Consider the following 24,884-nt stretch of genomic DNA (forward strand, 5'->3'; position numbering starts at 1 on the left):
AAGGCCCTGCTGCTGTTGCCTGGGCAGGCCAGGCCCCGCTAAAAATAGAAGGGCTCTCAGGTCCAGCTCCCTGACCACAGCAGGCAGGCTGCTCCCTGCTCCCCAGCCTTCTCTCCCCTCCCCACTTTCCCAGTTGGCAGGATCCAGGCTTCTAGAAGGAAAAGAGATGTTAAGATTTTCACTTCAGGCCAGAGAGAACTGTTAAGTTGATGCCCAGTGGGCATGTTCCTAGTTATGGTGGGGCCATAATCTAGGGGGAGGCGACTGACCCCAAGATCCCATCCATTTCCCTCTTAGAGAGGGAGCTGTCAACTTCCAAATCCCACCCCAGGAAGGAGGGGGACCAATGCCAGAAGTTGGCCAATTTCTCCACACCTTGCAATTCAATCTGGAGCCCCCTATTTCCTTTCTCTCACTGTTGACAGTGCCTCTCACTGTTGACAGCACTGTGCATTTCTATATTTGCCATGGCTTTTGGAGAAGGTCTGCTTCAGGCCCTCTGGGGGAACCCCCTCCCAGCCCTCATCCCGAGATGGCAGGGATGGGCGCACCAGCCAGCCAGAAGGCAGCTCTGGAGTCTGGGACAAGCGCTTCCAGCGCAGGGGGCGGCGGGCTGGGGCGCGGGGCAGGAGGCTCTGGGGCCGGTGGCCTCAGTGCAGGTCTGGGCTCAGCTGGGGATTTCCTTTCAAAGGTGACTTAGAGCCGCTTCATTAGGGGAGCGCCCTCCCGGGCGGGGGCCCTAATAGCGTGTTTGGCAGAGTCAGCGAAACGCGGCGCGCAGCGGCTGGGCGACGGGGGAGCGCCCTCTCCCGCGCCCTCGCCATCTCCCGCGCCGGGCAGCGGCGCGCACGGGGCCATTTGCAGCGCAGGCAGCCTCACGAGCGGCCGCGGCGCGCCGGCGGGGAGCGAGGTGGCACCATGGAGCTCAAGAAGGACAGCAACACCGTGTCCATCGACATGCTGCTGATCGTGCACTCGGAGAAGCGGCGCGCTACGCAGGGCACGCACTCGGACCGGCAGGCGGACCTGGGCGCGCTGCCGCAGCGCAGAGGAGGTAACGCGCGCGGGGCCCGACCCCCGGAGGCCCGGGCACCCACCCAGGCCTCTTCACCCCATGGCCCGCCCACCGTGGGGACGCCCCACGCGCCCCCGAACGAGGTCAGCGACACCGACCCTCTCCCCATGGCTGCCTGCGCCTCCACGCTGTGGCTTTGGCGTCCCTTGGCAACGCGCAGCCCCGTGATTGCCCTGAGCTGACTCCTGTGCAGGCCTGTGGGTGCTTCCGTCAGCCCCGGCTGCCAGTTTCCTCCAGCCACTCTCTGAAACGTGCAGATCAGGGTTGGAAGATGCCCTGGAAGAAGGGAACGGAGCCTCAGGCCTGACTCCTCACATGGCACATGCAGGTGCAAGGTCCCCAGAGAAATCTGTGTGCTGAGTCAGACTTAAAGATGGGGAGCTACCTTGGTGTCCTTGCACAACTCGCAGCCTCAGTTTCCCTTTCTTGAGTTTAAGAGCTTAAGAGGTGTAAAGGGCACACAGGCTTGAATAGAGTTAGGCGTGAAGTCTGCTCTCCCCACTTCCTTCAGGCTTTCTGGTAAAATGTAGACTGGTAAAAATAAAGTGACTGTTTATAGAGTGATTGTGGAAAGCAGATCCTAGGCTTCTGTATTTTCCAGAGCGGACACAACGTGAAGAGGGTACAGATCCATACTAATTGTTAAGGAAACCCCTCAGATGTCTGGGAACCTCTGGGTCCTGGGTCTAGGAGGAAGCCCTAAGGAATCACGGCGGAGTGGTGTGCGCATGCACCAGGCTGACTGTGCACCAGTGCTTTAGAGTGATGCCTGACAGCCAGCAGTAAAATGGCTTCTGCCTCCGGCCTCCCCTCCAGCTCCGGAGCTGGTTGGAGTCTGCCCCCTGCTCTTCTGTCCCCAGAGCCCCCTTGCACATTGAACATCCACCTTCCACCTGCTGTTTTGAAGCAGTGATACCGTGGATGGCTCTGCCCCCACCATCCACGCAGACTGGAGCTGCCCTATAGCTTCTGGTGACCCCTTGGGGAGACAAGCAGGAGGAAAGCTAGATTCTGGAGAGCTGAGAATGTGGACAGGTACTCCAGTCTCGGGAAGAATTTGGGGACCAACAGTTGTTTGGGTTGTTTGGTTCTATAGTTCTCAAAACTGTTCCTGGAAGAAGGGAAAATGCCCACCCAGGGTATTTGTAATGAAATTGCACAGGCCATCAGCTTTCTGATAGAAATGAGACTGCTCCTACTACACACACCAGAAGACCTCCCCCAGTGTGTGGCACAGCCAGAGAGCCCCCATGAGGCCCCACTCTGGCTCAGCCCATGAGTTCCTAGTCCCCCTACCACTCTGCTCACATCTCTCCTAAAGGCTCTAGGAGGAAAGGGTAAGGCACACAGAAAAGACCCAGAAATCCCTGGGATCAGAACTGCTCCAGAAGGTGTCAAACACCTACCACCAGCCCTGCATGACTCCAAACCAATGCACTTCACACTCATGACCATGGCTCAGGGAAAGAAGACCCTACTTGCTGAGCCCTTTCTGCTGATATTTTTCTCCAGATATTTTCCTAACAGATATTTCTCCTAGACCTTATGTTAGTGGAGAGACCTGTTGCTCATATTCAGACAGACAGTTCTGCACTGGAGCAGAGAAGAGGGAGTGTGCACAGCCTCTGAGGCCTGCTGGACAGTGGTGATGTCCAGGAGACCCCTGGCTACTCCAGCTTGCAAGCCTATGCAGCCTATGGATGGGAAATGCTGAGCAAGTCTAGCTTATTCCAAAGCCTCTTATTGGTGCACAGATCCAAAACCCACCCATTCCCACTTCTGGGCATCTTCTCCTGTCTCCTCCCCACTCCAGACCCTCAGCTCTGCAAAGGAGGGTCTGATTGCAGTTACTGTCACCATGCAGATACCATACCTGACTGAAGATGTGACTAGGTGGCTTTCTGCTGTGTCCTTGTGGCAGAAAAGAATCAAAAGGACAGGAGGCAAGGAGTGTCGCCAGGAATTTGGGCTGCAAGGCCAACATGTCCTCTCTCCCTTTTCCTCTAGGGCCCTAGCATTTTCCCAGCCATCCCTTAGAGCAATGCTTCTCAAATACATGCCTGGAGGCCCTCGAGTCCTCTCAGGTATTCCCCTGGCTGTGGACAAGGTGGCCTAAAGCCATCTGCACCAAGTCGGAAAGAGCTTCAAAGTTTTAGGTTTTATCCCCAAAGTCAATGTGATCTATGCATTCCACTCCAAAAGTGTGTTGGTGAGGGTTCCAAGTGGTAGGTCCCAGACACTGACTGTGGAGGGCTCAGCAGCAAGGAGGGACTGGGGAGACTTGGAGAACCAGGCTTAAGGCTGAGCTTCCAGGAACAGCACCATGAGCTGTGCAGCAGAGTTGGTCTGGTGAGGAAATCTGCAGCCACCAAGGAACACTAGGTGCTCCTTTTGCACCAGGAACTTGATTTTATTGCAGCTGTTCCCACTGCCAGAATGTATACCAGTTCTGTGCCAGGAACTTGACCTTGCAGCCACCACTTCCAACTGTCACCAGACAAAGAGAGAGAGAGGGGCAGGGGAGGCGAGAGAGAGAGAGAGAGCTTCCATTCTCTTCCTTGTTGCCTCACCAGTTCCAAGATAGAATTGGACATAGGTGCCACTGACTGGCCAGGCCTAGGCCACACATGCCCATGTTCTAGCTGCAAGGGAGGCTGGGAGACCAGGCAACTATCACTTTCAGTTTCCATAGGGATAAGCAGCCTTTGCCCACTCCCATCCCACATTGAGACTCTAAAAGTGGGAGATTCACTACATACAGAAAGAGGCAGGCAAAATAAATGGCAAACCTCTTCCACAGTAATCCTTCCATATTTATGCAGTGATGTGGCAATGAAAAACGGGCATCTGCATTGTGAAAATTCTCCCTGGATGATCCTGATAATCAACTCTGCTACCCTTGAAAACTACTGTTTTAATATATTTTTTTTAATGTTTAAAATGTTGAGGGCTGCATTCATGCTCCCAAGTGCATCTCATTCATGGGCAGCCTCCCTCGGACTCTGTGAGAGCCAAGTTCCACCAGCCACACTTTAACCGAATACAAATGCAACCAGCACATCATTTGCTGGGCCTGGGTCTCTGCACCACAGAGAGCCTCACACCAGTCCTTGTTATTTCACAGGACTCCAAGGCGTTGGAAACGGAATACGGAAGTGGCAGAAAATAGAAGAAAATGGCCTGTATGGTAAATTATCTTTTCATTTTTTGTTTTAAATCTCTGGAATCGAATACCTTGAGAAATGACTGGACGCGTTGGGTTTCACTTGTTTGAAGACTGGCTCTGGTCATCCAACCACTCAGAATGACTGCTTGTAACTCAGCCAGGCCTCTGGGGCCACTGTGACCCTGGAAAGTTTTCCCTGGCATCAGGTCCCTGATTTCCTGGAGGCTGGGGGGGTGGACAATACCATAAGCTTTTGCACCCACATGTTCACTGGCATCACTTGGGATGTGTGGTTCGGGTGTTTCCCACTGAAGTGGGGCTGCTCATGTGATGGAGGGCACCCACCTTTTGAAAATTTTTCTGAATAGAGAGGTCAGGATCCTGCATTGGGACAGTATTACTTGAGGCCTGGGAGATGCCAGTGGCTGCCTGCTGGCCTGGGACCCAGACTACCGTAAAATCAGAGAGATGTCAGCTTCCAAAGCCTCCTCTCTCTGGTGCCAGGTGCCTGTCACCCTGCAGGCCCAGGATCTTCTGGGAACTCTATGCATGGACCAGCTCTACTGAGCCACACTCTCTGCCCTTCAGAGAGTCAGCCCAGCCTCCAGGAACACACATCAGTGTACCTGCACTGTGGGTGGGTGAGAATTCTAATAGGAGTCAGACCTCCACTCAGAGCCCCAGCAGGGGCCTCGGTCAGACCCCGGGTTAGATGACTGACTGATCAAATGCCAGTGTGAAAGAACCACCGCCCATGACCCTCCACAAATGGGGAAACAGAACCACAATTGGACAAGACCCACCAGCTATGCTCTGCCATCCTTCTGACAGTAACAAAAGGGAAGGATGACGTTCTAAAAGCAAATTCATTCATTCCCTCAGGAAAGGTCTACAGTGCTTACTTTGTGCCAGGCAGAGTTGAGGATGAAACAACAGACAATACAATCAAGAACCCCTGCCCCCCCCCCCCCCGGGGCTACATTTAAACAATTATAATCATAACACCACTTACTGCAATTGAGTCTCAACATCCTGGAGGTAAAGAATTTCTCTGCCCTGTGCATGGGGACGATTCATTCTCAAGACACACACTCCTAGAGACCACCCCTCTGAGTCCCAGCTGATGGGCGTTCTTCAGTGGGATGGCTTCCTTAACCTTGCTGTAGGGCCATCAGATGGGAGATGCAAAGGTTCTAGCTCTACTGAAGCAGATGCCAAAGTTAGTGGAACTATGCCGCAGGCTTCTGAGAATCAAGATAAAACTCAGGACTCCAGAGACCTGTGAGCCACAGAAACGCAGAGCCCATGCAGGCATGAGTGCCTGGCCAGTGTGCACCCGGGCACATGGGCAATCGGGCCACACTGGGAGGAAAGAGACAAAGCATCTTGGATTGTTGCAGCCTTCTCACCTTGCCTGGGTTGTCTGAAATTCATCTCATGCCTTCTAGGGCATGTTATTACATCAGGAGAGCACTAAAATACATTGAATTAATCTTCTTTTTACCACCTTCAGGGTTCCTGGTTTGGGGGAAGTTTAGTGGAAAAATACAACAAAACACAAGACTCTTCTAAAAGACATGAAGTGGGTCTTAGTATAAAGTGGCAGCCAATAAAGAGGATGATTAAAGTAGTTCTTGCAAAAACTAAGAGTTTCAAGTAAATGCAGGGCTGAAAAGAGACTCCACAGAGGCCTTGAACCCAGACCACTCCACCAATATATATAGTTTAAAGTAATATTTTGTTTATTTTTTTAAATGACACACTTACATGCCTGCAGAATTTAAAGGTATAGCTTTTTTCTGTGTTTTCTGAGGGTGAGATTCTGAGTACATATCTGCCTTGCTGGTGCCCAAGGCACCCAGCCCTGGTAACCAGCAGGCTGCCTGGCCCTGGAAACTGGATGGCACGTTCATCTGAGAAGGAAGCAGCTGATGGCTGTGCTGGTGGAGGGTGCACAAATGTGGCTGAACATGGGATTGATCCAAAAGGGCACATGTGCCCCCTTTTGCTGCTCTGTGCACTCCTTGGGCTGGGACGTTGGCAGGGTGAGGGGAGCCTGCAGTGCTACAAACTTTTCCAAGCAGCTGGTGTTTGGGACTGAGCCACCCCCACACCCCAGCTTGCCCAGCAACGGGCTTCCCCTGCTGTGATTGGCTGCTTTCCTTGGTCCTGGCTGAAGTCTGCCTAGCAGCACAGGGACTGACACCCCACAGCCACAGGGAAACCAATTGTGCAGCCCTGACTATAAATACCCCACAACAGTTATGCCAGCTAATCATCCTCCTTGAGGATTCCCTTCCCAGATCCTGTTTCCTCCCCCGGCCAGCAGAAATGCAGCCAGCTGTGCCTGCAGGAGGTGGCCTCCCTGTCCCCTAGCCTGAGTGTGGCCCGGAACTCCAACGCACTGCACTGTACCATATCAAGCTGGGTTGGAGCTCCTGTGGAGCTGGCCCTCAGCCGATCTACCTACCATGGCCTGGGGGGCTCAGGTCCTGGCTGACCTGCTTATAGAAGAAGGTTGGAGCCAGCAGGCTTCTCCAGGGCAAGGCTCTACCAGATGGATCACAAACCCAGCCAAGCTCAGTGCCCCACCCACCCACCAGGTCTGGCTTCTGCCTGGACCCAGGCATGGGAAGCACTGAGTAGTCTGGTTGGGTGCACGAGGGACGTCATCTGAATAGAACCTGGTCAGGCCAGTGCCCCAGAGTCATGCTTGTTTCTAGGCCCAGACACTGGTCCCAGTGGTCACTCCCAGTGGCAGGCCCGACAGCCTTTCTGCAGGCCATGGAAGACCAGGGGAGAAGATGGCTGGCCAAGGTGGTAGCAGTGGGGGAACCTCCCCAGCTGGCACAACCCTGGCCTTCCCAGCCCCAGCCCCAGTCCCAGCCCCCACCCCTCTGAAGAAGAGATTCAAAGGCAATCTCAGCAAGACCAGGCCACCTCAGCATCTATAAAGGGAGAGATGTAGGAAAGGTGGTGCTTCCCTTAGGAGGGGCAAGTAAGCCTGTGGGTTCCTCCTCGTGGCCTATGGCAGGAACAGGGCATCTCTCCATAGCAGCCCAACCACACTAGGCTCTGAGGACTGCTCCATGTCCTGGGGACATAAATACAACTAGCACATGGACGGCACTTTTACACAGTGGGTGCCCTGCAAATGTTTATGCAACTAAACCAAACTGCAAGCCACCCCAACTCCTAGGCTAGAGTAAGAGGCAGGCTACCCCATTCTTCTCAGATGGAGGCAGGAGGCTGAGCTAGGAGTCAGGAAACTTGTTCAAGCCCTAAGTCTGACGCTCCTTAACTGCAGAGTCTGGCAAAAGTTAACCAGTCTGAGCTGCAGGTCCCTTAGCTGTAAAATCAGTAGAGCCTCTCAGCCTGCTCTACTGAAAGGTGGGAATGTCAGGCATCCCCATGCACTGTGGAGACTGTGCCCGATGATACCAAAGTCTGAAGTCGTGGCTACTTAACCCCAGAGGCATTCCAGGCTTCTTTTGAAGAATCTATGTTGGGTGATGAACACACAACACAGTCTCCAGATGATGTATTATAGAATTGTGCACTTGAGACCTATGTAAATTTACTAACCAATGTCACCCCAATAGATCCAATAAAAAAGTTTGAATGGAAGAGATTCTCATGAGTAACTTCAAAACAAGCCAAAGAACTACATTCATAATGCTATAAAAGTTTGGATATACATATTTTGAAAACTATGAGAAAAACTAAAAACCATGACTCTAATAATCAAAAGAAGCTAGAAGTAAAAGTACAAAAAATACAATCTGTGTTGGCACCTGCCGGGAGGTGTGAAGGTGTATGCACGGCCCCCAGTCGTTGGCCTCTGCATTCATGTGTGTGACTGCTGATTCCCGATTCCCATGTAAACTCGCTGTACGGTTGTGCCGATGGGTGTGCATGTGTTCAGTACAGGCCTGGGATGAACAGGGTCCCCACCAGCCTGCCGTTCTTGCAGACACACACAGCACTCCCCTCTGCCTGGGGAAAATTCCACTGTGGTCCCAGTGGTCACTGCAGGTCCCTCTGTCTTCCTTAAATAGGAAACCTGGCAGAGAAGCAGCATCCTCAGCAGACCCAGGTCATCACTTCCTATGACAACCAAGGTAAGGAATTTGCCACAGCATGACCTCTTCTCCAGCTCCTGTGTGCCAGAGACAGTGGGTGCAGAACACAGACTGGGGAGCAGGGTCCTCTCTGCCCTGTGGATGTTGGAGCCCCCTTTCCCTCTTCTCACATCCCATGGGAAATAATGATAGGCTGTGTGGTATCATGGGATCGAGAAATAGTCCTTGGGCCACAGGACCCACTGGTGCCATCATCATTACCCTCATTGCCATCACTATAGCTAACATTTATTGAGTGCTAACCATGTGCCAGGCACCCTGCAAGCCATTTACATGATTATTCTCATATAAATTAAGTTTCACAACAATCTTATTTGATTGGTACTCCCACTATCCTCATTTTACAGATGAGTAAACTGAGGCTTAAAAAGGTTGATATGTATCCAAGATCAAATTGCCATCAAGATTCAGAGCTGGCAGTGGTTAAGTGTCGACCTAGGATCCAGGCGATCAGAGTTCGATTCCCGGTCAGGGCACATGCCCGAGTTGCGGGCAGCAGCCGATCAATGACTCTCTCATCATTGATGTTTCTATCTCTCTCTCTCTCCCTCTCCTCTCCTCTCTCTGAAATCAATAAAGATATATTTAAAAAAAAAAAAAAAGATTCAGAGCTGGGCAATTGACCTCCTGCCAAGCACCACCAAGTCCTGAGCTGTTAACCTTCAAAGCTCTGCTTCCACCGAAGCCCTCCGCCCCCCAGAAACCAGCCTTCCCCACTGACTCATGTGGAGCAGGAGGGCTCCATTACTGAGGCTGGAGGTGAGGCCAGGTTAGAGACCCCCACTCCTGCCTCAGTTTAAAAGACCCAAGCCCCAGTGTCTGAGAGCTTTCATAGGCCTGGCCCTGAGAGTTCACTACCAGTGCTCTCAGCACTGTTGTCCTAACCTGTCAGGTTATCTGATGGCACCCAAGGGGCAGTGGTGGCTCCCTGGAGGATTGGGAGCCTCAGGAAACTGCTCTCCGAAACACATGTAGGAAGGGCCTGTCAATGCAGATTCCAGCAGGAGGCAGCCAGCTTTCTCTGCAGTCTGGTCAGTATCCCTTTAGGCCAGAATTCCTGAGAATGTGGCTCCAGGACAGGCCTCAGAGCCTCGCAGTGGGCCCACCACGACCTGCCACCCTTCCTGAGCACCACAAGGACAAGCCAGAGCCCTCTGATTCTCTGGACTAGCAGCACACAGCTGGCCTCAAAACAAGAATAAGCAATACGTCCCCCAAATGAAAGAGGATTAGAGACCACTTGTCTCTCTTAGTTCTGGCCACACCCCTTGGGTCCTGGTGTTATCCCTGTTCATACAGGAGAAAGTTGAGGCTGGGGATGCTACAGTCCCCAAGCCCAGCTCTAGGATCAGATGTCTGCACTACATGGCCTCCCCTGTTTCTCAGGCAGACAGGGGCAGGATGGGACCTACCTGTCACTAGGGTCGCACCTGGCATACCCCACCCTGGCTCACATGTGCCACTCACATGCTACCTCCCAGTATTCAAGGCTTCTGGAGGGACAGGAAGGACGGCAGCCTTGGCATCTTACGAGAAGGATGAATCCCTATGTAGATCAAGATGGGCTGGCCTAGAGGGCCCTGTGGGAGCCTGGGTCACAGCAAGAAAAGGGTTCCCCCTCTTTGGGGGCCTAGCCAGAATTCACGCTGATACTGATCCGTTCAATCAACAAAAAGCAGTTCCTGATGCAAGCACTGGGGATCCATCAGAGAAGGAAACAAAGGCTCCTGTCCCCATGGAGCTGACACCCTAGTGAGAGAGACAGACGACCCTAACAGAGGGAGTCAGATCACACTGGAGGGGAAATAAAGCAGGAAGGAGAATAAGGGGTTGGGTATATGTGCACATGCATGTGTATGAGCTTCCTATGGCTGCTGTAACATATTTTCATAAACTTGGTGACTTAGCACACGTTCACTCTCGTAAACAGTTCCAGAGACCCCAAGTTTCAAATCAGTCCACTGTGCTAAAGTCAAAGCATCGGCAGGGCAGGTTCCTTTTGGAGGCTCATGGGGAGAATCTGTTCCTTGCCTCTTCCAGCTTCTAGAGGCTGTTGACACTCCTGACTTGTAGCTGCATCACTCTAACCTCTGCTTCCACTGTCACATTACCTTTTCTCCATAGTTAAATCTCCCTCTGCCTCTGTTTTATAAGAATCCTGTGATTACACTGCGCCCACCGGGATAATCCAGGATAGCCTTCCTATCTCGAGATCCTTAGCTTAATCACATCAGCACAGTCCCCTTTGGTGTATAAGGTACATTCACAGGTTCCTGGAATTGGGACATGGATATCCTTAAGGGCCATTATGAAACCTACCACAGGGGACAATTTAAAATAGAATAGTTGAAAAAGGCCTCTCGGAGAAGGTGACATTCAAGTAAGGGAGGAGGTGAGGGGGGAAGCCATGCAGGCATCTGAGAAGAGCTCCCAGCAGAGGGGGCTCAGGTGTGAGGGCCTGGTGTGTTCAGGAAGCCGAGAGCAGGTCGCTGTGGCTGGAGGGGTGGGGGTGAAGTAGGGGAAGCAGAGACGAGTGAGAGAGGACACGGGGCAGATCCTGCAGGGCCCGTGAGGCTGCCCTCTGTATGCTGGCTTCTAATCTGAGTGCAATTGAAAGCCACTTGCTTTTAAACATGAGAGCCTCCGAAGGGTAGAGAATAAACAGAAGTGGGGGAGGGTGGATGCAAGAAGACCCTGTGGGAAGCAGCATGATAATCCAGGCAAGAGAGGCCTTCCATGGGTGGGCTGGGGCATAAGAGAAAGAGAGGAGTCCAGGTTTGGAGCTGAGGATGGAGATGGAGGAGCTGCAGGAGGTGCATCTTAGGGAAAGGATGTGAAGCATTCACACTGGGCCCTGCTGAGGTCGGTGCCACCTTCCAGCATTCAAGGCAGGCCAGCAACCTCGTGCCTGCTCTTTTGGAGAGTAGTGACCAGGGACATCAGCGTTCCATGTGCCACTTCCCTACTCATCGAGTGAACCTTGAACCTCATGAGGTCTGTTCTATGAACCACACCTGCCCCCAGTTCAGCTTTCTCAGCAGCTCTTTCTATGACACTAACAGCAGGCCCCCAGAGGGAACACTTGGTGTGGGCCAGTCAGTGACCTAAGCCCCTTTTGGGGGGTCACTTAATTTCATCCCACAACTACTTTCTGGGTAGGTTATCACTCCCACTTTATAGATGGGGAAATTGGGGCCAGAGGGATTTTAGTAACTTGCCTAAGTTACACAGCTGGCACATGCCAGGCCTGGAAGTTAAACCCATGTCTGTGTACTTCCAAAGCCAGTGGGCATAACTGCCCCACCGTACTCCCCTTTCCATACAGGCAGGGACCAATCTGGTGGGGACGATTTGGGTGCGGCAATCCCTCCACCTCCCCGCCAGACGAGAAATTCAAGATTACAGTCAGGACTTGTTAATCAGAATAGTCCAGCTTTCCCCTCTCCCTCTCATGTTGACATTCAGTGGAAAACTTAGCACAATCGGTGACAAAAGATCACTGGAATCTTGGCTCTTCTTGTAGAAGGGGCTTCAGAAGATTAGTCCGTAACAGGTGTGAGGGCTGAGTGAGAGGAGAGTGCTCACCGCGCCCCGGAACGTCAGGCCTCGATGGTGATTCTTGAAGCCCGATTTCTGTTGAGGCTTTCACCCCTCCAGGTCATTCTCCCTCATCCCCACAGCAGACACTGCCTTCTTTGATCGTGTGTGCGCTGGGGTCAGACTACCTTGTTTCCAGACCTGGGACACCCCTATGGGGCTCCATTCTGCAGAAGGAATCGTCAATGGCCCTGTGTTTTCAAGAGCCCAGGGGAAGCTGGGTCAGTTAGGGCCACAAGAGACGCCCTTTGTCACACACGCCGGCCGGGGCCCTGGTGACCTCAGCCCTGGGCTCTGGCATACTCAGTTGTCATTTCCTAACTAGAGCTGCTGAGTGGGGCTTTCAGACGGCATCCAGCAGTACCCAGTGAGCATTCCACAGAGCTGGACGCTCCCCGTCACCATCCAGCACGCTGTTGCTAGGATGTCACAGCTCATCACGCCCAGCACTAACACTGACTAGTGCGCTACTGGGGCAGAAACCGCAGCAAGTCTGTTGAACATCTAGCTAGAGTCTGTTTAAGGGAATTTTTTCAATGCTTTAGCTGAGGTTTGCTGACACTCCACTGCCACAGGAAAATATTCAAAGACAGAGAATTCAGGTTGTAAGCGTGGCAGCCAGTTATGGAAAGAGTTAATGAAAACCTTCAGCCCATGATGGCAGGTATCTGAGATGAATCCCTCATTCCCTACCCATATGTGTGTACACTCAGCCTTTGCTAACTGATCAATGCTCCAGGCGGCCACTTCCAATCAGAGTTAATGAGCAACACAAAATCTGTTTGCCATCCCCGCATCACCAATTCTGAGCAAATTACGCCTTTAGACAAATCCTGATTCAAACCCTCAGAGACCTGGAGAGGGGCTGTCTGGTGGGAGGGCTCTCCTGACTAGGTGAATGGCAGGCCGAAGCAGTGTGCCGTGGGCACGCTGGGCTTCCTGCCGCATCTCCACTCAGGGGAGGGCAGGGAAAGGGAGCAGAGCCAATGGCATCTGGGAGGAGCACCTGGGAGCCACTTCTGAGCGTAGCAGAAAATAGTCACTAATATACTTTCACTGAGAACAGCCAGAACGGCACCTTCGGAAATGTTATTTGGGTGACAACTGATAGAACTGGGGAGGGATGCCATGACAGAGCCAGCCAGGTAACCTAAAGTCCCAGGAAGAACCTCCTTTGGGTTTGGTTGTGACTGTTAAGATTAGTGTCATGGTATATGACTGTACTTGGGGCTTAGATCTTACTTTCAATTTTGTTCTAAATGATGTTCCACTCTCTATCATTGGAGATTGGTCCAATTAATTTTCTTCCATAAATTAAGTTTTATTTGGTACAGGAATGCTACAGTCGGCAAACTCTTGCCATTTCACACTGTTAGGAAGCATGGGGCTATGCCGTGATTGCTGCTCACCTGGAGGCCACAAGCCCAGGCCCAGTTCCTGGAGCAGAGAGCCTCCGGGAAGTGCCTTTACACACCTGTGAACAAGAGCTGGGATCCCACTCCCACTGACACACCTGTGAACAAGAGCTAGGATCACACTCCCACCAGATCAGGCAGGCCAGGAGCTTTGCTCTTTCTCTCAGAGGGTGCTGGTCAGCAGCACCACTTTGGGGGAGAGCCAGGAAATGGGACTTAGGAGAATGTTGGACATCGGTCCCTGTCCAAGAGGAGAGAGAGAAGAGGAAGCGCTGGGAGGAGAGCAGAGATGAGGAACAGTGGTGGGTGGAACTTCCCGGCCAGGGCTGCGTTCCACACATGAGATTCCCTCAGCACCCACCCTTGGAAGTACCTGGATATTAGGAGAAGTTTGGGGAAGTACCTGGAGAAGTTTGGAGAAGTAGTTGGAAGTACCTGGATATTAGGAGAAGTTTGGGGAAGGGGTTGGTTGTTGAGCCCTAAACCAACAAGTTGTTGAGTTTTGCAGTTACTCTAAGCTTTTGGAGATTGTTCTAGTCCAGCATTTTCCTAATTGTTTTAACAAAATAGTACTGAGTCAAAAGACTTCTTTGCTGCAGGACTTCTCAGAGCATTGTGTACTGAAACCTGCAAAAGGGGAGAGAGTGGTCATGTTTCTCACTTTCTATCTTCACAAAGCATCTTGCAGCCAAGTATGGTTTGTCACCCCCTTTTAGAAGCACCTCAGAATGTTTTAGGTTGAAAAGTGAAAAGGCAAAGGCCCAGGTCTCACCCATCATGGGAAGACACACAGGAAGTTTTTGCTGCTGATGGCAATAGCTCCAGATCCTAAGACCAAAACTGAATCATGCTTTTAACTCTGAAATGCTTGAAGTCATAATTATAAAGCCATAGCCTGATTTTCTTTGAAAGTGAATGTTCTAGAAACTGCACTCAAGACAAATGTTAACCCCTTCAAAGTAATGCCTTAGGAGTCCACATTGTATCTTTTAAAATTGTTTGAGAATTACTCTCTTTGGCAAGTAGGGCAAGTTTATGAGCTGCACAAGAAAGTCGGAATTGTTATTCTGTGAAAAATAATTGTAAAGCATTTAGCAGGCAAAGGGTTAATAAAAAGAGCTTTTATAAAATCAGTAAGGAAAAAATAACCTATAAGTAGGAAACCAGGCAATCCACAAAATAAGAGTTTTAAATGGCAAATAAATATATGAAAAATACTATACTAAAAATTAAAGAAATACACAGAAACAACTAGATGTCATTATTCATTAATAAAAAGTTAAAGGCTTGATAAAAATCGAATGTCAGTGAGGGTAATCATAATTTATTTTTACATTACAAATCACTCCAAAACTCTGGGACTTAAAACAATTAGCATTTACCAGCTCACAAGTCCTCAGGTTGGCTGGGCATTCTTGTCTGAGCCACACTCAGCTGTTCACGAGGCCTGGCTGGGCCTGCTCATGTGTTGTGGTCAGCTGGGGGTTGGCTGGAAACCTGCTGGTCTAGGGTGGCCTCACCTGAGATGGCTCTGCTCTGCTCCATGTGGTCTCTCATCCTCCAGGAGACTAGCTTGGGCTCACTCACATGGCAGTTGTGGCTGGAATCTTAAGAATGAAAGCAGAAGCTGCAAAGTCTCTTGAGGCCGAGGCTCAGAGCTTGTATATCATCACTTCTGTCACATGCTAACTAGCCAAACCAGGTTATAAGGCCAGCCCCAAAAGACCTCTGAATGGGAGAAAGTACTGTAGGTGTGATCATAAACTGATAAAAATCATTCACGGGTAAAGTTTGTCAATATCTAACAAAAACCTTAAAAATCTTCATACCTTTTGATCCATGTTTAAGAATTTATTCAAAGGAACTGATTTGAAAAGAACGTAAAGATGTGTGTATCAGAATGTTCATCACATCACTGTTTATATTAGCAAAACATCTGGGAAAAGTTACCTACTCAATGAAAAGGGATTGGTTATGTGGATTATAAACCATGTAGAAAATAGAGCACTATGCAGCCATGTAAAATAACGACATAACTATATTCACTGATGTGTAAAGACTTCAGTAAGGAAAGCAGGTTACAAAAAGCATGTTTATCGTAATCCTAGTTTGGATTTTCAATTTCTATTTTATATCTTTCTGTATCATCCAAGTTTCTGTTTTGTTTTAATTCTGCTTGGGCTTTTTTTTATCTGGTTGGTTTTTGTTTTGTTTTTTAAATATATCTTTATTGATTTCAGAGAAAGGAAAGGAGAGGGAGAGAGAGATAGAAACATCAATGATGAGAGAATCATTGATTGGCTGCCTCCTGCACGCCCCCAAGTGGGGATTGAGCCCGCAACCTGGGCATGCGCCCTGACTGGGAATCAAACCATGATCTCCTGGATCCTAGGTCAATGCTCAACTGCTGAGCTACCCCTGGCTGGGCATTATCTGGTTGGTTTTAAAATTTTTATTTTATTTTCAATTTTGAGTTTTATCATGCATAGATTTATGTAACCACCACCATAGCCAGATTACAGAGCAGTTCTGTTACTCCCAAAATTATCTTGTGAAGACTCTTTGTAATCGCATCCTCCCATCACTCCTAAGAGTTTCTCAGCATTGTTTAAAGTATTTCTTATTATGGATGTACCACAGGGTGTTTATCCATTCACCCATTGAAGGACATTTAGATTGTTTCCAGTTTGAAGTGATTATGAGTAGAGCTTCTGTAAACATTTGTGTATAGGCTTTTGTATGAACATAAATTTTCATATCTCTGGGATAAAAGTCCAAGAGTGCAGTAGTTGGGTCATATGTTAAGTATATGTTTTGTTTTATAAGAAACTGCCAAACTATTTTCCAGAGTGGGTGTACTGTTTTACAATACCACCAGAAATATATGAGAGATCCAGTTTCTCCACAACCTTGTCAGCATATAGTATTACCACTATTTTTTATTATTGCTCTTCTAATAAGTGTGATATTTCATCATGGTTTTAATTTGCATTCTAATGGCTAATCACGTTGAATATCCTTTTATGTGCTTACTCACCATTTCTGTTTTGGCAAAATACCTGTTCTTTCACCCATTTTCTAGTTGGATTGTCTTTGTACTTTTGTAAAAAATCAATTTGCCATATTTGTATGGTTCTATTTCTTAATTCTTTATTATATGCTCTTGACCTATGTATCTATCTCTTTGCTACTATCACACTGCTGTGATTACTGTAGCTTTATAGTACATCATAAAGTCAGATAGTTGGAGTCCTCCAACATTTTTTTCAAAATTGGTTTGGCTACTTTAGTTGTTGTATCTTTTCATCTAAATTTTAAGACCTTGCCTATATCTACAATCTAAAAAATTCCTCCAAGAAGTTTGATAGAAATTGCATTTAATCCTTAGGTAAATTTAGGGAGAATGCTAACTTGGCAATATTGAGTCTTCCAATTCCTGAACTTGGTACGTCTCCCCACTTATTAAAGTCTTCAAAATTTGTTTGATCATATTTTGTAGTTTTCAGCATACAGTTTCTACACCTTTTAAAAAAAGATTTATACTTAGGTATTTCAATTTTTGGAGCTATGTGAAATAGCAATTTTTAAATTCAATTTCCAATCATTTATTGCTAGTATAAATAAAATTAATTTTGGGTGCGGATCTTGTATCCTGTGACCATGCTAAACTTACTTATTACTTCTAGGGACTTTTCTTGTAGATTTTTTGAGATTTTCTATGTAGACAAGCATGCCACTTATGAATAAGGAAAGTTTTATTTATTTCTTACCAATCTATTTGACTTTTTTTTGTTTTATCACACTGGGTAGAACTACCAGTACAATGTTTATTAGGAGCAATAAGAGTGGACATCCATGCCTAGTTCCCAATCTCAGAGAAAAAGAATTCCATTTTTTATCATTAAATATGCTGTTAGCTGTAGAATTTTGGTCAATACCCTTTATCAGATTAAGGAAGTTCCCTTCTATTCCTAGTTTGTTGAGAGGTTTTATCATGAATAGATGTTAAATTTTGTCAAATGCCTTTTCTGCACCAGTCGATACCACCATGTGATTTTCTTCTTTGGCCTGTTAATATAGTGAATTACATTCATTGGCTGTCAGATATTGAACTAGCCTTGCATTCCCAAAATAAGCCACACTTGGTTGTGGTGTATTATTCTTTCACTATATAGCTCTATTTAATTTTCTAGTATTTTGTTGAGGATTTTTTGCTCATAAAAAATATTGATGTGTAGTGTTCTTTTTCTTATACTGTCTTTCTCTGGTTTTGGTATCAGATTAAAGCTGGGCTCATATAAGCATGAAACATTCACTACTCTTCTATTTTCTGAAGGCTCTGATGAAAAATTGGTGTTATTTTTTTAAATTGTTAAATGTTGGAGGACTCTAACTATCTGATTTTCCAGTGAAACCGCCTGGGCCTTGCATTTGTTTATTTGTTTGTTTGGTTTTGGAAGGTTTTGAACTACAAATTTAGTTTTAGAAATAAATGTAGGAACATTCAGGTTATCTACTCCTTTGATGAGTTTTGGTAGTTTGTAGCTTTCAAGGAATTGGACTATTTCATCTAAGTTGTAGAATTTATGTACACAGAGTCGTTTGTATTCCTTATTGTTATTTTAATATATATGGGGTCTGTAGTCATAACACGCATTTCATTCCTGATATTGGTGTTTTGATTTCTGATTTGTGTCTTACCTCTTTTCTTTTTTTGTCAATCTGGTTAAAGGGTTTATCAATTTTACTGATATTTTAAAAGAACCAGGTTTTGGTTTAATGGATTATTCTCTCATCAATTTTCTCAAGTTTTTTTTTTCTGCACCACACCATTTCTCCTGTCCTTCTGGCATCTCAGTGACATGAATGTTTGCCCTTCAGGTATTGTCCCACAGATCCCTGGGGCTCTGTTCACTTTTTTTCTCTCTGTTGTTCATATTGGATCATTTCTGTTACTCTATCTTCAAGTTCACTAAGTCTTCCTTCCATCGTCTCTATTCTGTTATTGAGCATATCCAGAGAATTTTTTAAACTACTATATTTTTCAGTTCTAAAATTTACATTTGTCTTCTTTATACCTTTTCAATTTTTGCTGATACTTCCTTTTTTTACATTTGTTTCAAGACTGTTTGCCCTCTCTTTTTAGAGCATGGCTATTCTAAAGTCTTTTGCTGATAATTCCAAAATCTGTGTCATCGTGCGATTGGCGTATGTTGATTGCCTTGTCCTTTTCAAGTTGATATTTTCCTAGATCTTCCTTTGCTGAGCAGTAACTTTGGATTGTAGCCTTTGCAGTGCTATACGGTTCTGCCCTGTTATATGCACCACCCAGTGGCTTGTCTGAGCATTGTTATACCCCATAGTTTAGTTCTCAAAGATTATGGTATGATTTTAGGATGAGATCCAAGCATGCACAACTCAGATGTGATTACAAGAGTTCCTCCATAACTTTATGGATTTGCTCTTTTGAGTTCCCCCCTCTTCAGAACCCACTTTCCAGTTCTCTGGCCAAAAAGTTGGGGCTTTCGTTTTTCCACTCTCCCAGGCACATCTCACAACTGTGTCTGCTTCTGGAGCCAATAAACAAGAACAGAGAGATAAAAAAAAAAATTAGTTTACCCCCACACTTCTGGGAATCATAGCTTCTCTGGTGCCTTCCCTCAAAGACTTAGGTGTCTACCTGGCCACCAAAATCACTCTGCACTGCTACTAGTAGAATTCCTGGGGGCTGAGTACAGAAATAGAAAAGGGAGGGGGACAATAGGGTATTTCCCCCACTGTCTTCCTCTTAGAGGTTCTCTTTCTCACTCCTCAAGCCGGAAGAAAGGGCTTCTCTTGGACCACTTTTTCTCTGCACGCATTGTGCACTTCTGGGTTTGGAGCTGCTGTTGAGTCCAGTCTAAGTAATACCATGGGGGAAGAGAATGGTAAACTCACTGCCAATTTGGTGATGCTTTAAATTCTAATCTTCCTCAATATTCCTTTTGTCATTTACTTTAGAGTCCTCACATAGTTGCCCCATGCATTCTTTCCAAGGTTTATAGTTGCATTCAGTGGGAGAGACAAGGTAGAATGTGCTTACTCAATGTTGTATGGATCTAGAAACTGCTTGGTTTTTGTTTGTTTGTTTGTTTTAAAGAATTGCTTGTCTATTCAAAAGAAAGCTTTAAAACCAATTGTGTTTTGTTGTTCAAACATCTGTGAACAGACATTGCACCCTTTCCTAGTAGCATCTGGATGAGAATGTCACCTCCTGTTCTTTTACAGGGACACAGCTGACTGTGGAGGTCCACCCTCGAGATGCCATGCCCCAGCTGCTCAAGAAGTTTTCCTTGGCTAAACGTACGTACGTACAGGGCTGCTCGTGTGTGGAGGGCTGGTAGGGAGGCTGGAGGGCAACTTAATAGGCCAGAGCCCAGCCTGGGCATCTTCTGGGGTCAGGAGAGGAGTGACCTGGACCTACACACCGGTAAGAGGCAAAGGTATGACAGCTTCATGCCGGGTGTTCTCTTTCTTCTCCATACCCAGTAATCACTGTTGAGTGTCTGCAATTCAGCACAGGTAAACAAGGCATTTAGCTAAACATGAATTGCAGCACAAGACTGTTACTGTTTTTAGATACCATTTATTGACTGTCTAAAAAGTCACATGTACAGTGCTAAGTTTTTTACATTCATTAACTTTTTAACCCTTTGACTTATACCAGTATTATCCCCACTTTTTAGATTAGCAAAGTGAGGCTCAGAGAGGTGAAGTAAACTGCTGAGTGACCAGTTAGGAACAGGGTCAGACCTAGGTTCGATGCAGGCTTGTGTTCTTACTCACCATACTTGGCTGACCACAGTGCACACAGGCTCAACCCAGGCCCGCAATGTCTCCTCCACTTCTTTCTTGGACTTCTCCCTGTATCTGTCCATCTTGTGGCTAAACAAGGGCCTAGGAAAATACCAGCCAAGGAACAGAGACTGCAGAGCAGCCAAGGCACAGGTTCTCTCTGAGTCCACTCAGTGGGCCAAGGCAGACCCTCCAGGTCTGCCTGGCCCTACAGATCCTCAGCAGTCAGGGTCCCAGGAGGGCAGCCAAATGTAGAGAAGACAGGCTCTGGGAATCAGTGGGCTAGGTTCAGATCTCAGCTCTGTGACTTTGGGCAAGTGGCTTGACCTCTTTTTGGACTCAATTTTGTCATCTATAAAAGGGGGAAAATAATTCAGCATCCCTCTTCATAAGATTCTTGTGAAGTGAATGAGAGAGTTGATACAAAGCACAAGCCAGGTGTAGTAAGTACACAAGAAATGCCAGCTTCTATTTCGAACCCCCATTATTCCGCCAAAGAAGGTAGATGCAAGAAAATGTAGGTGCAAGAAAAGGCCCGCTGTTACTCAGAATGGCCTACGTACATCTGCAACCTCCTGTTGTTATATTTACAGCCTGCAGCGGGCTTCAGGGGCATGAAACAACCTGCTTTGGCACCCCACCCCCAGCTCCTCCACGTTCCATCAGGAACCCTCATCTTCCTGACCTGGTTTCAGATCAGCAGGAAGAGTCTCTCTCCTGCTACTCATGGGGCCTAAAAACTATTGGCAACTATCCTGTCTTAACAGTCGTGGATTTATAGGATTTGGTTGCCCTTGAACCTTTCCAGGGAATAAGTTAATAACTGCTTAACCTTTCTGAGTTTCAGTTCCATACAAGCCACCTTCCCCTTGCCCCACTTTCATGTCTGTCCATGGTCAGTTCTTGGCTGGGGTTATCTGGCAAGAGTTCGCTGGTGCTCTCAGCATCCCCAGCTGTGCTCCTGGATGGCAGGGGAATGTGGAGGATGGCAGCAGCCACAGGCTCCTGGCGGGCTCACTGAATCATCTAAAGGGTTGCTGTCAGAGGAAATGCCACCTCTGCTCGCAGACTGCAGGTGTCTTTTTTGTCATCCTTTCCTGGGTCCTCCTTCTGCCCCAACAAGAAGTCCAGGGCAATTCCAGCCACCACACAGAGAATCGTCCGTGCTTACATTTCTTTCTTCCGGAGTGCCTCCACATCTGACCTTTGGGATATTGTAGGTTTGCAAGGTGATAAAAATGGAAACACAAGACCCCGGCAGCCTGGAGGGAAAGATGCCCATGGTAAGTTGCAGGGGCCATTCTCTGAGACCGGGAGTTGGTTTAGCCTCATGGGGAGTCTCCAGTCAGTTGAAAATGGCTCCCTGGGTGACTGTGATGAGAGTCGGGGGCCACCTCTGGGCTCAGGGTAGGAGGAGTGTGTGATTGATTAGCAATGTCTGTCATGGACACAGGGGGAGAAGTGAAAAGCTCACACAAGATGAGCTCAAAGCAAAGCACAAACTCCACCAATAACAAGAAGTCCATTATGGGAAACATATTGAAACAAGAATTTAAAATTGTGTTAACTTTAAGTAGAATGCCAATCATCTGTAAGGTCAGAGGCATGTAAATGAGCAGAGTGGAGCAGAAGAAGAAACTGTGAATGGGTGATAGACCGCCTGGGTTTGAATCCTGCTTTTGTTTCCCGCTCACCTTTCCTGGGCCTCAGTTTCCCCCCAGTAGACCAGGTAGCACCTAAGGTTTGGTAAGGTTTGGCACTTCTTCCCATTGTTTTGCTTTACAATGAGAATAATTTAGTTAATGCCACTGGTATTTTAAATGTATTTGTGCAAAATCATATTTGGACATATATAATCTGCTCAGACGGTAAACTTAACGAGGCATAAATCATTATGGGTAATCTTAATGTTCAGGTATTGTAAAACAGAACCAAGAAAGGGTAAAACTTCTAGATTTCAGTCTCATTTTTAAAATGCCATCTTTCTTCTAAATGGGGCAGGGAGACCCCATTTGCAGAGCTGTACTGAGCAGAAATTGTCTGATGTGCAAGTCCCCTTCAGATCCACTTAGGTCACCCTGATAGCCTTTGTCAGAGAATGGTAGGAGACAGATTCCATGAAGGGAGAGGGCACTGAGAAGTGGGGGAGCTCAGCAGGGCCTGCCATCATGTCCCAGTGCCCTTCTGAGGGGGTGGCTGGGCCAGAGCTGCACTGGGACCACACAGGATAGGGGCTGATGGTGACCTGAGCAATGGGAGACAAGAAGTCCCAGTTCCGGCACCAGAGTAGTAGCCACAATGGTGCTGGGCTTCATGCGAGCTCTAATGCAAGATTGTGCAGGACAGCAGGATTTGGGGTGTGGGGTCCAAGAAATGTTGTAGCCCTCATAGAAGGAACAGAAGAAGAAAGAAAATGTCAGGTTGCTGAGTGAGGCCACAGCTTCATGGTAGGGACTTTGGAGTGGTGGGGAGATGCAGAAGGACCCATGTGGCCTGCTCCTGACAGCTGAACTTAACTAGCTGCCTAACCAGCTGACAGAGCCTCTCATCTAGCGCTGGCCCAGAGGGGTCAAGGAGCAGCTCAGGCCAGAGCTGGTGGTGACACCCCATCCTCTCCTTTTCATCACACCTCTTGGGTCTATAGCACCAAGGTACAGGGCTCTCACAGCCCTTATGGGAAGTGTGGGCAAATGCACAGGGCACAGAGGCTTCATGCCCGGTCTCCTGCACCTGCTTGCAGAGGACCCCATCCTTCATCCTCCAGGAACAGAGGGACACTGACCTTACACCATGACCCACCATCTCATTCACCCTCCCAGGTGTCCCATAGATGTGTGCTTGAGGCCGTGGCTGAGTCCAGTGCCCCCCATTGAGGTGGAGGTTGGGCCCCAGCTAGAACCCACACCTTGTACTGCCACACTGGGCATTTCTCCACATCACTCTACTCCTCCTGGGCTTGCTGTTGCATTCTGGTGTCCTTACTCACCCAACATTTGGAGGCTCCCGAGATGGCTGGCTGAGAGTTGGGTAGGTCCACAGGAGTCGGGGATCGATGGCCCTGTCCTCCTCTCACCCTCTCCCTCCTCTCACCCAGCTGCCTGACTTTGGTCAGCTTGGCTCAGGGGGCCTTGAATAAGAGGACCTTGCCAGATCCCAGGCTCTCTTCTGGGCTGGGACAGGAGGTTGCTGCCCATCCATTGGCTGGTCTCACCTCTGGTCAGTTGGCCCTGCAGCACCTGACTGGGCCTGTCCTGTGTCCAGGCTTTCTATGAGAAAGGCAGGACATACATGAGTGACTCTGGGGCCCAGCGTCCCTCAGCTACCTCCTCACAGTTCCTTGGGTGCCTGTTGTCAGAACACTTGGCTCCAGGCTCCATCTAACAAAGGGGCAAGAAAGAAACCTATCTGAGTGCCAAACCACCTCAACCTACAGATACCCAGATGACCTGGCTCCACCCTGCCCCCTTCCCACACCCAGAGTGCTGTGCAGCACCATGGCCCTGGCACAGACCCTCCCTCCCTGAGCTCATCAGGGACTGGCAGCATTGCCTGGACGCTTCCCACAGAGCACTCCTTTCTGTAAACGTGAGCAGGGATCCTGCAGAAAACTAAATGGTGGGAGAAGGGATTTCATCACCAGTCTGTCCAGGGCCTGTGAGTTCATTGAGGAGAAACTAGTTTCTTTACTGATGGTTTCATAGGCTCTGCACATAGGCTTATGTTCCCTGTGAGCCTCCAAGGTGATAAGAGGAGTTGCCATAGTTCCCAGACCAGTTTGACCAAGGAACCTTTCTAGGAGGTACAGCTCTTAGGAGCAGAGTTGCAGGTTCCGGGAATCATGCAGAAGGTCGGGCAGGCACAGATTCTCAAAAAGACAGGGAGTCCTGAGCCAGGCAGCCATCTTCAACAGGTCTCAGTGGCTGACCAAGCTTCCCTGTGTTTCCAGCCTACCCCTGGGATCGGTCCAGCCTGAAATCCATGCCCCTGGACCTGAGGCAGTTTGAGAAACTGGACACCTATGCCTCACAGGTAGGAGAGCTGGCCCCTCTGCCTACAGGTCCCCAGGGTGGCTTGGAGTTCCCCAAGCCAGGATAGCACAGCCTTTCTCCAGGTCCCTCCTGAATGTATCCTGAGTCCTTTGGATGGATGGCCCAGGGTGCCTTTTCACAGTGTATGGACGGGGGATGGACAGCCCGAGGCAGCAGGCCCCTGCCCAGGACCAAATGCCATTCCATCTCCCCACACACACCACCCATGATCCTGATGTTCCCACCTGAAGCTGCACACCCTGCAGCCACCACATTGGCAGTTCCATCTGGCCAGCCCTATCCTGCCCTCTCCCTGCTCAGCTGGGCATTGCTACCACTGAACCATGCCAGCCCCAGCTCAGAAAGAACAGAGCAAGAGGGTGGGGAAGGACCACAGATGCAGATGGCCAGCACCTACTGTGCCTATAGCCAAGCTCATCCTGGAGCATGTAGGCTGCTAAGCTCTCACGTCTCTGGGCCTGGACACATGTGGTATGTGGGTGGAGAGGGGCGGTTACAAGAGCTGAAGCACTAGGAGCACACTGGGGTCATGGGAGCCAAGAGGGACCCTCACCACAGAGAATCTGATTGGAAGGGCCAAGGAGCTAGTCCCACTGGTGACATCAG

General features: G+C 48.6%; 1 protein-coding gene across 2 annotated transcripts in view; it reads left to right on the plus strand.

The window, feature by feature from the left end:
• The first annotated feature begins 776 nt into the window (after positions 1–776).
• KY (kyphoscoliosis peptidase) overlaps positions 777–24,884 on the plus strand; it is a 44,600-nt gene continuing 20,492 nt past the window's right edge. Inside the window, exons 1-6 of one of the 2 annotated variants that reach the window (XM_081159464.1) lie at positions 824–1,054; positions 4,200–4,262; positions 8,300–8,362; positions 19,663–19,737; positions 21,450–21,512; positions 24,176–24,258. In XM_081159464.1, coding sequence (XP_081015590.1) covers positions 919–1,054; positions 4,200–4,262; positions 8,300–8,362; positions 19,663–19,737; positions 21,450–21,512; positions 24,176–24,258 — 483 coding nt within the window. In that variant the 5' untranslated portion in view covers positions 824–918. Of the gene's footprint in view, positions 1,055–4,199; positions 4,263–8,299; positions 8,363–19,662; positions 19,738–21,449; positions 21,513–24,175; positions 24,259–24,884 lie in introns of both variants that reach the window. The other variant, XM_081159463.1, reaches the window with a different exon arrangement.

The sequence above is a fragment of the Miniopterus schreibersii genome (assembly GCF_964146895.1).
Source record: "Miniopterus schreibersii genome assembly, chromosome: 15".
Taxonomy (NCBI): domain Eukaryota; kingdom Metazoa; phylum Chordata; class Mammalia; order Chiroptera; family Miniopteridae; genus Miniopterus; species Miniopterus schreibersii.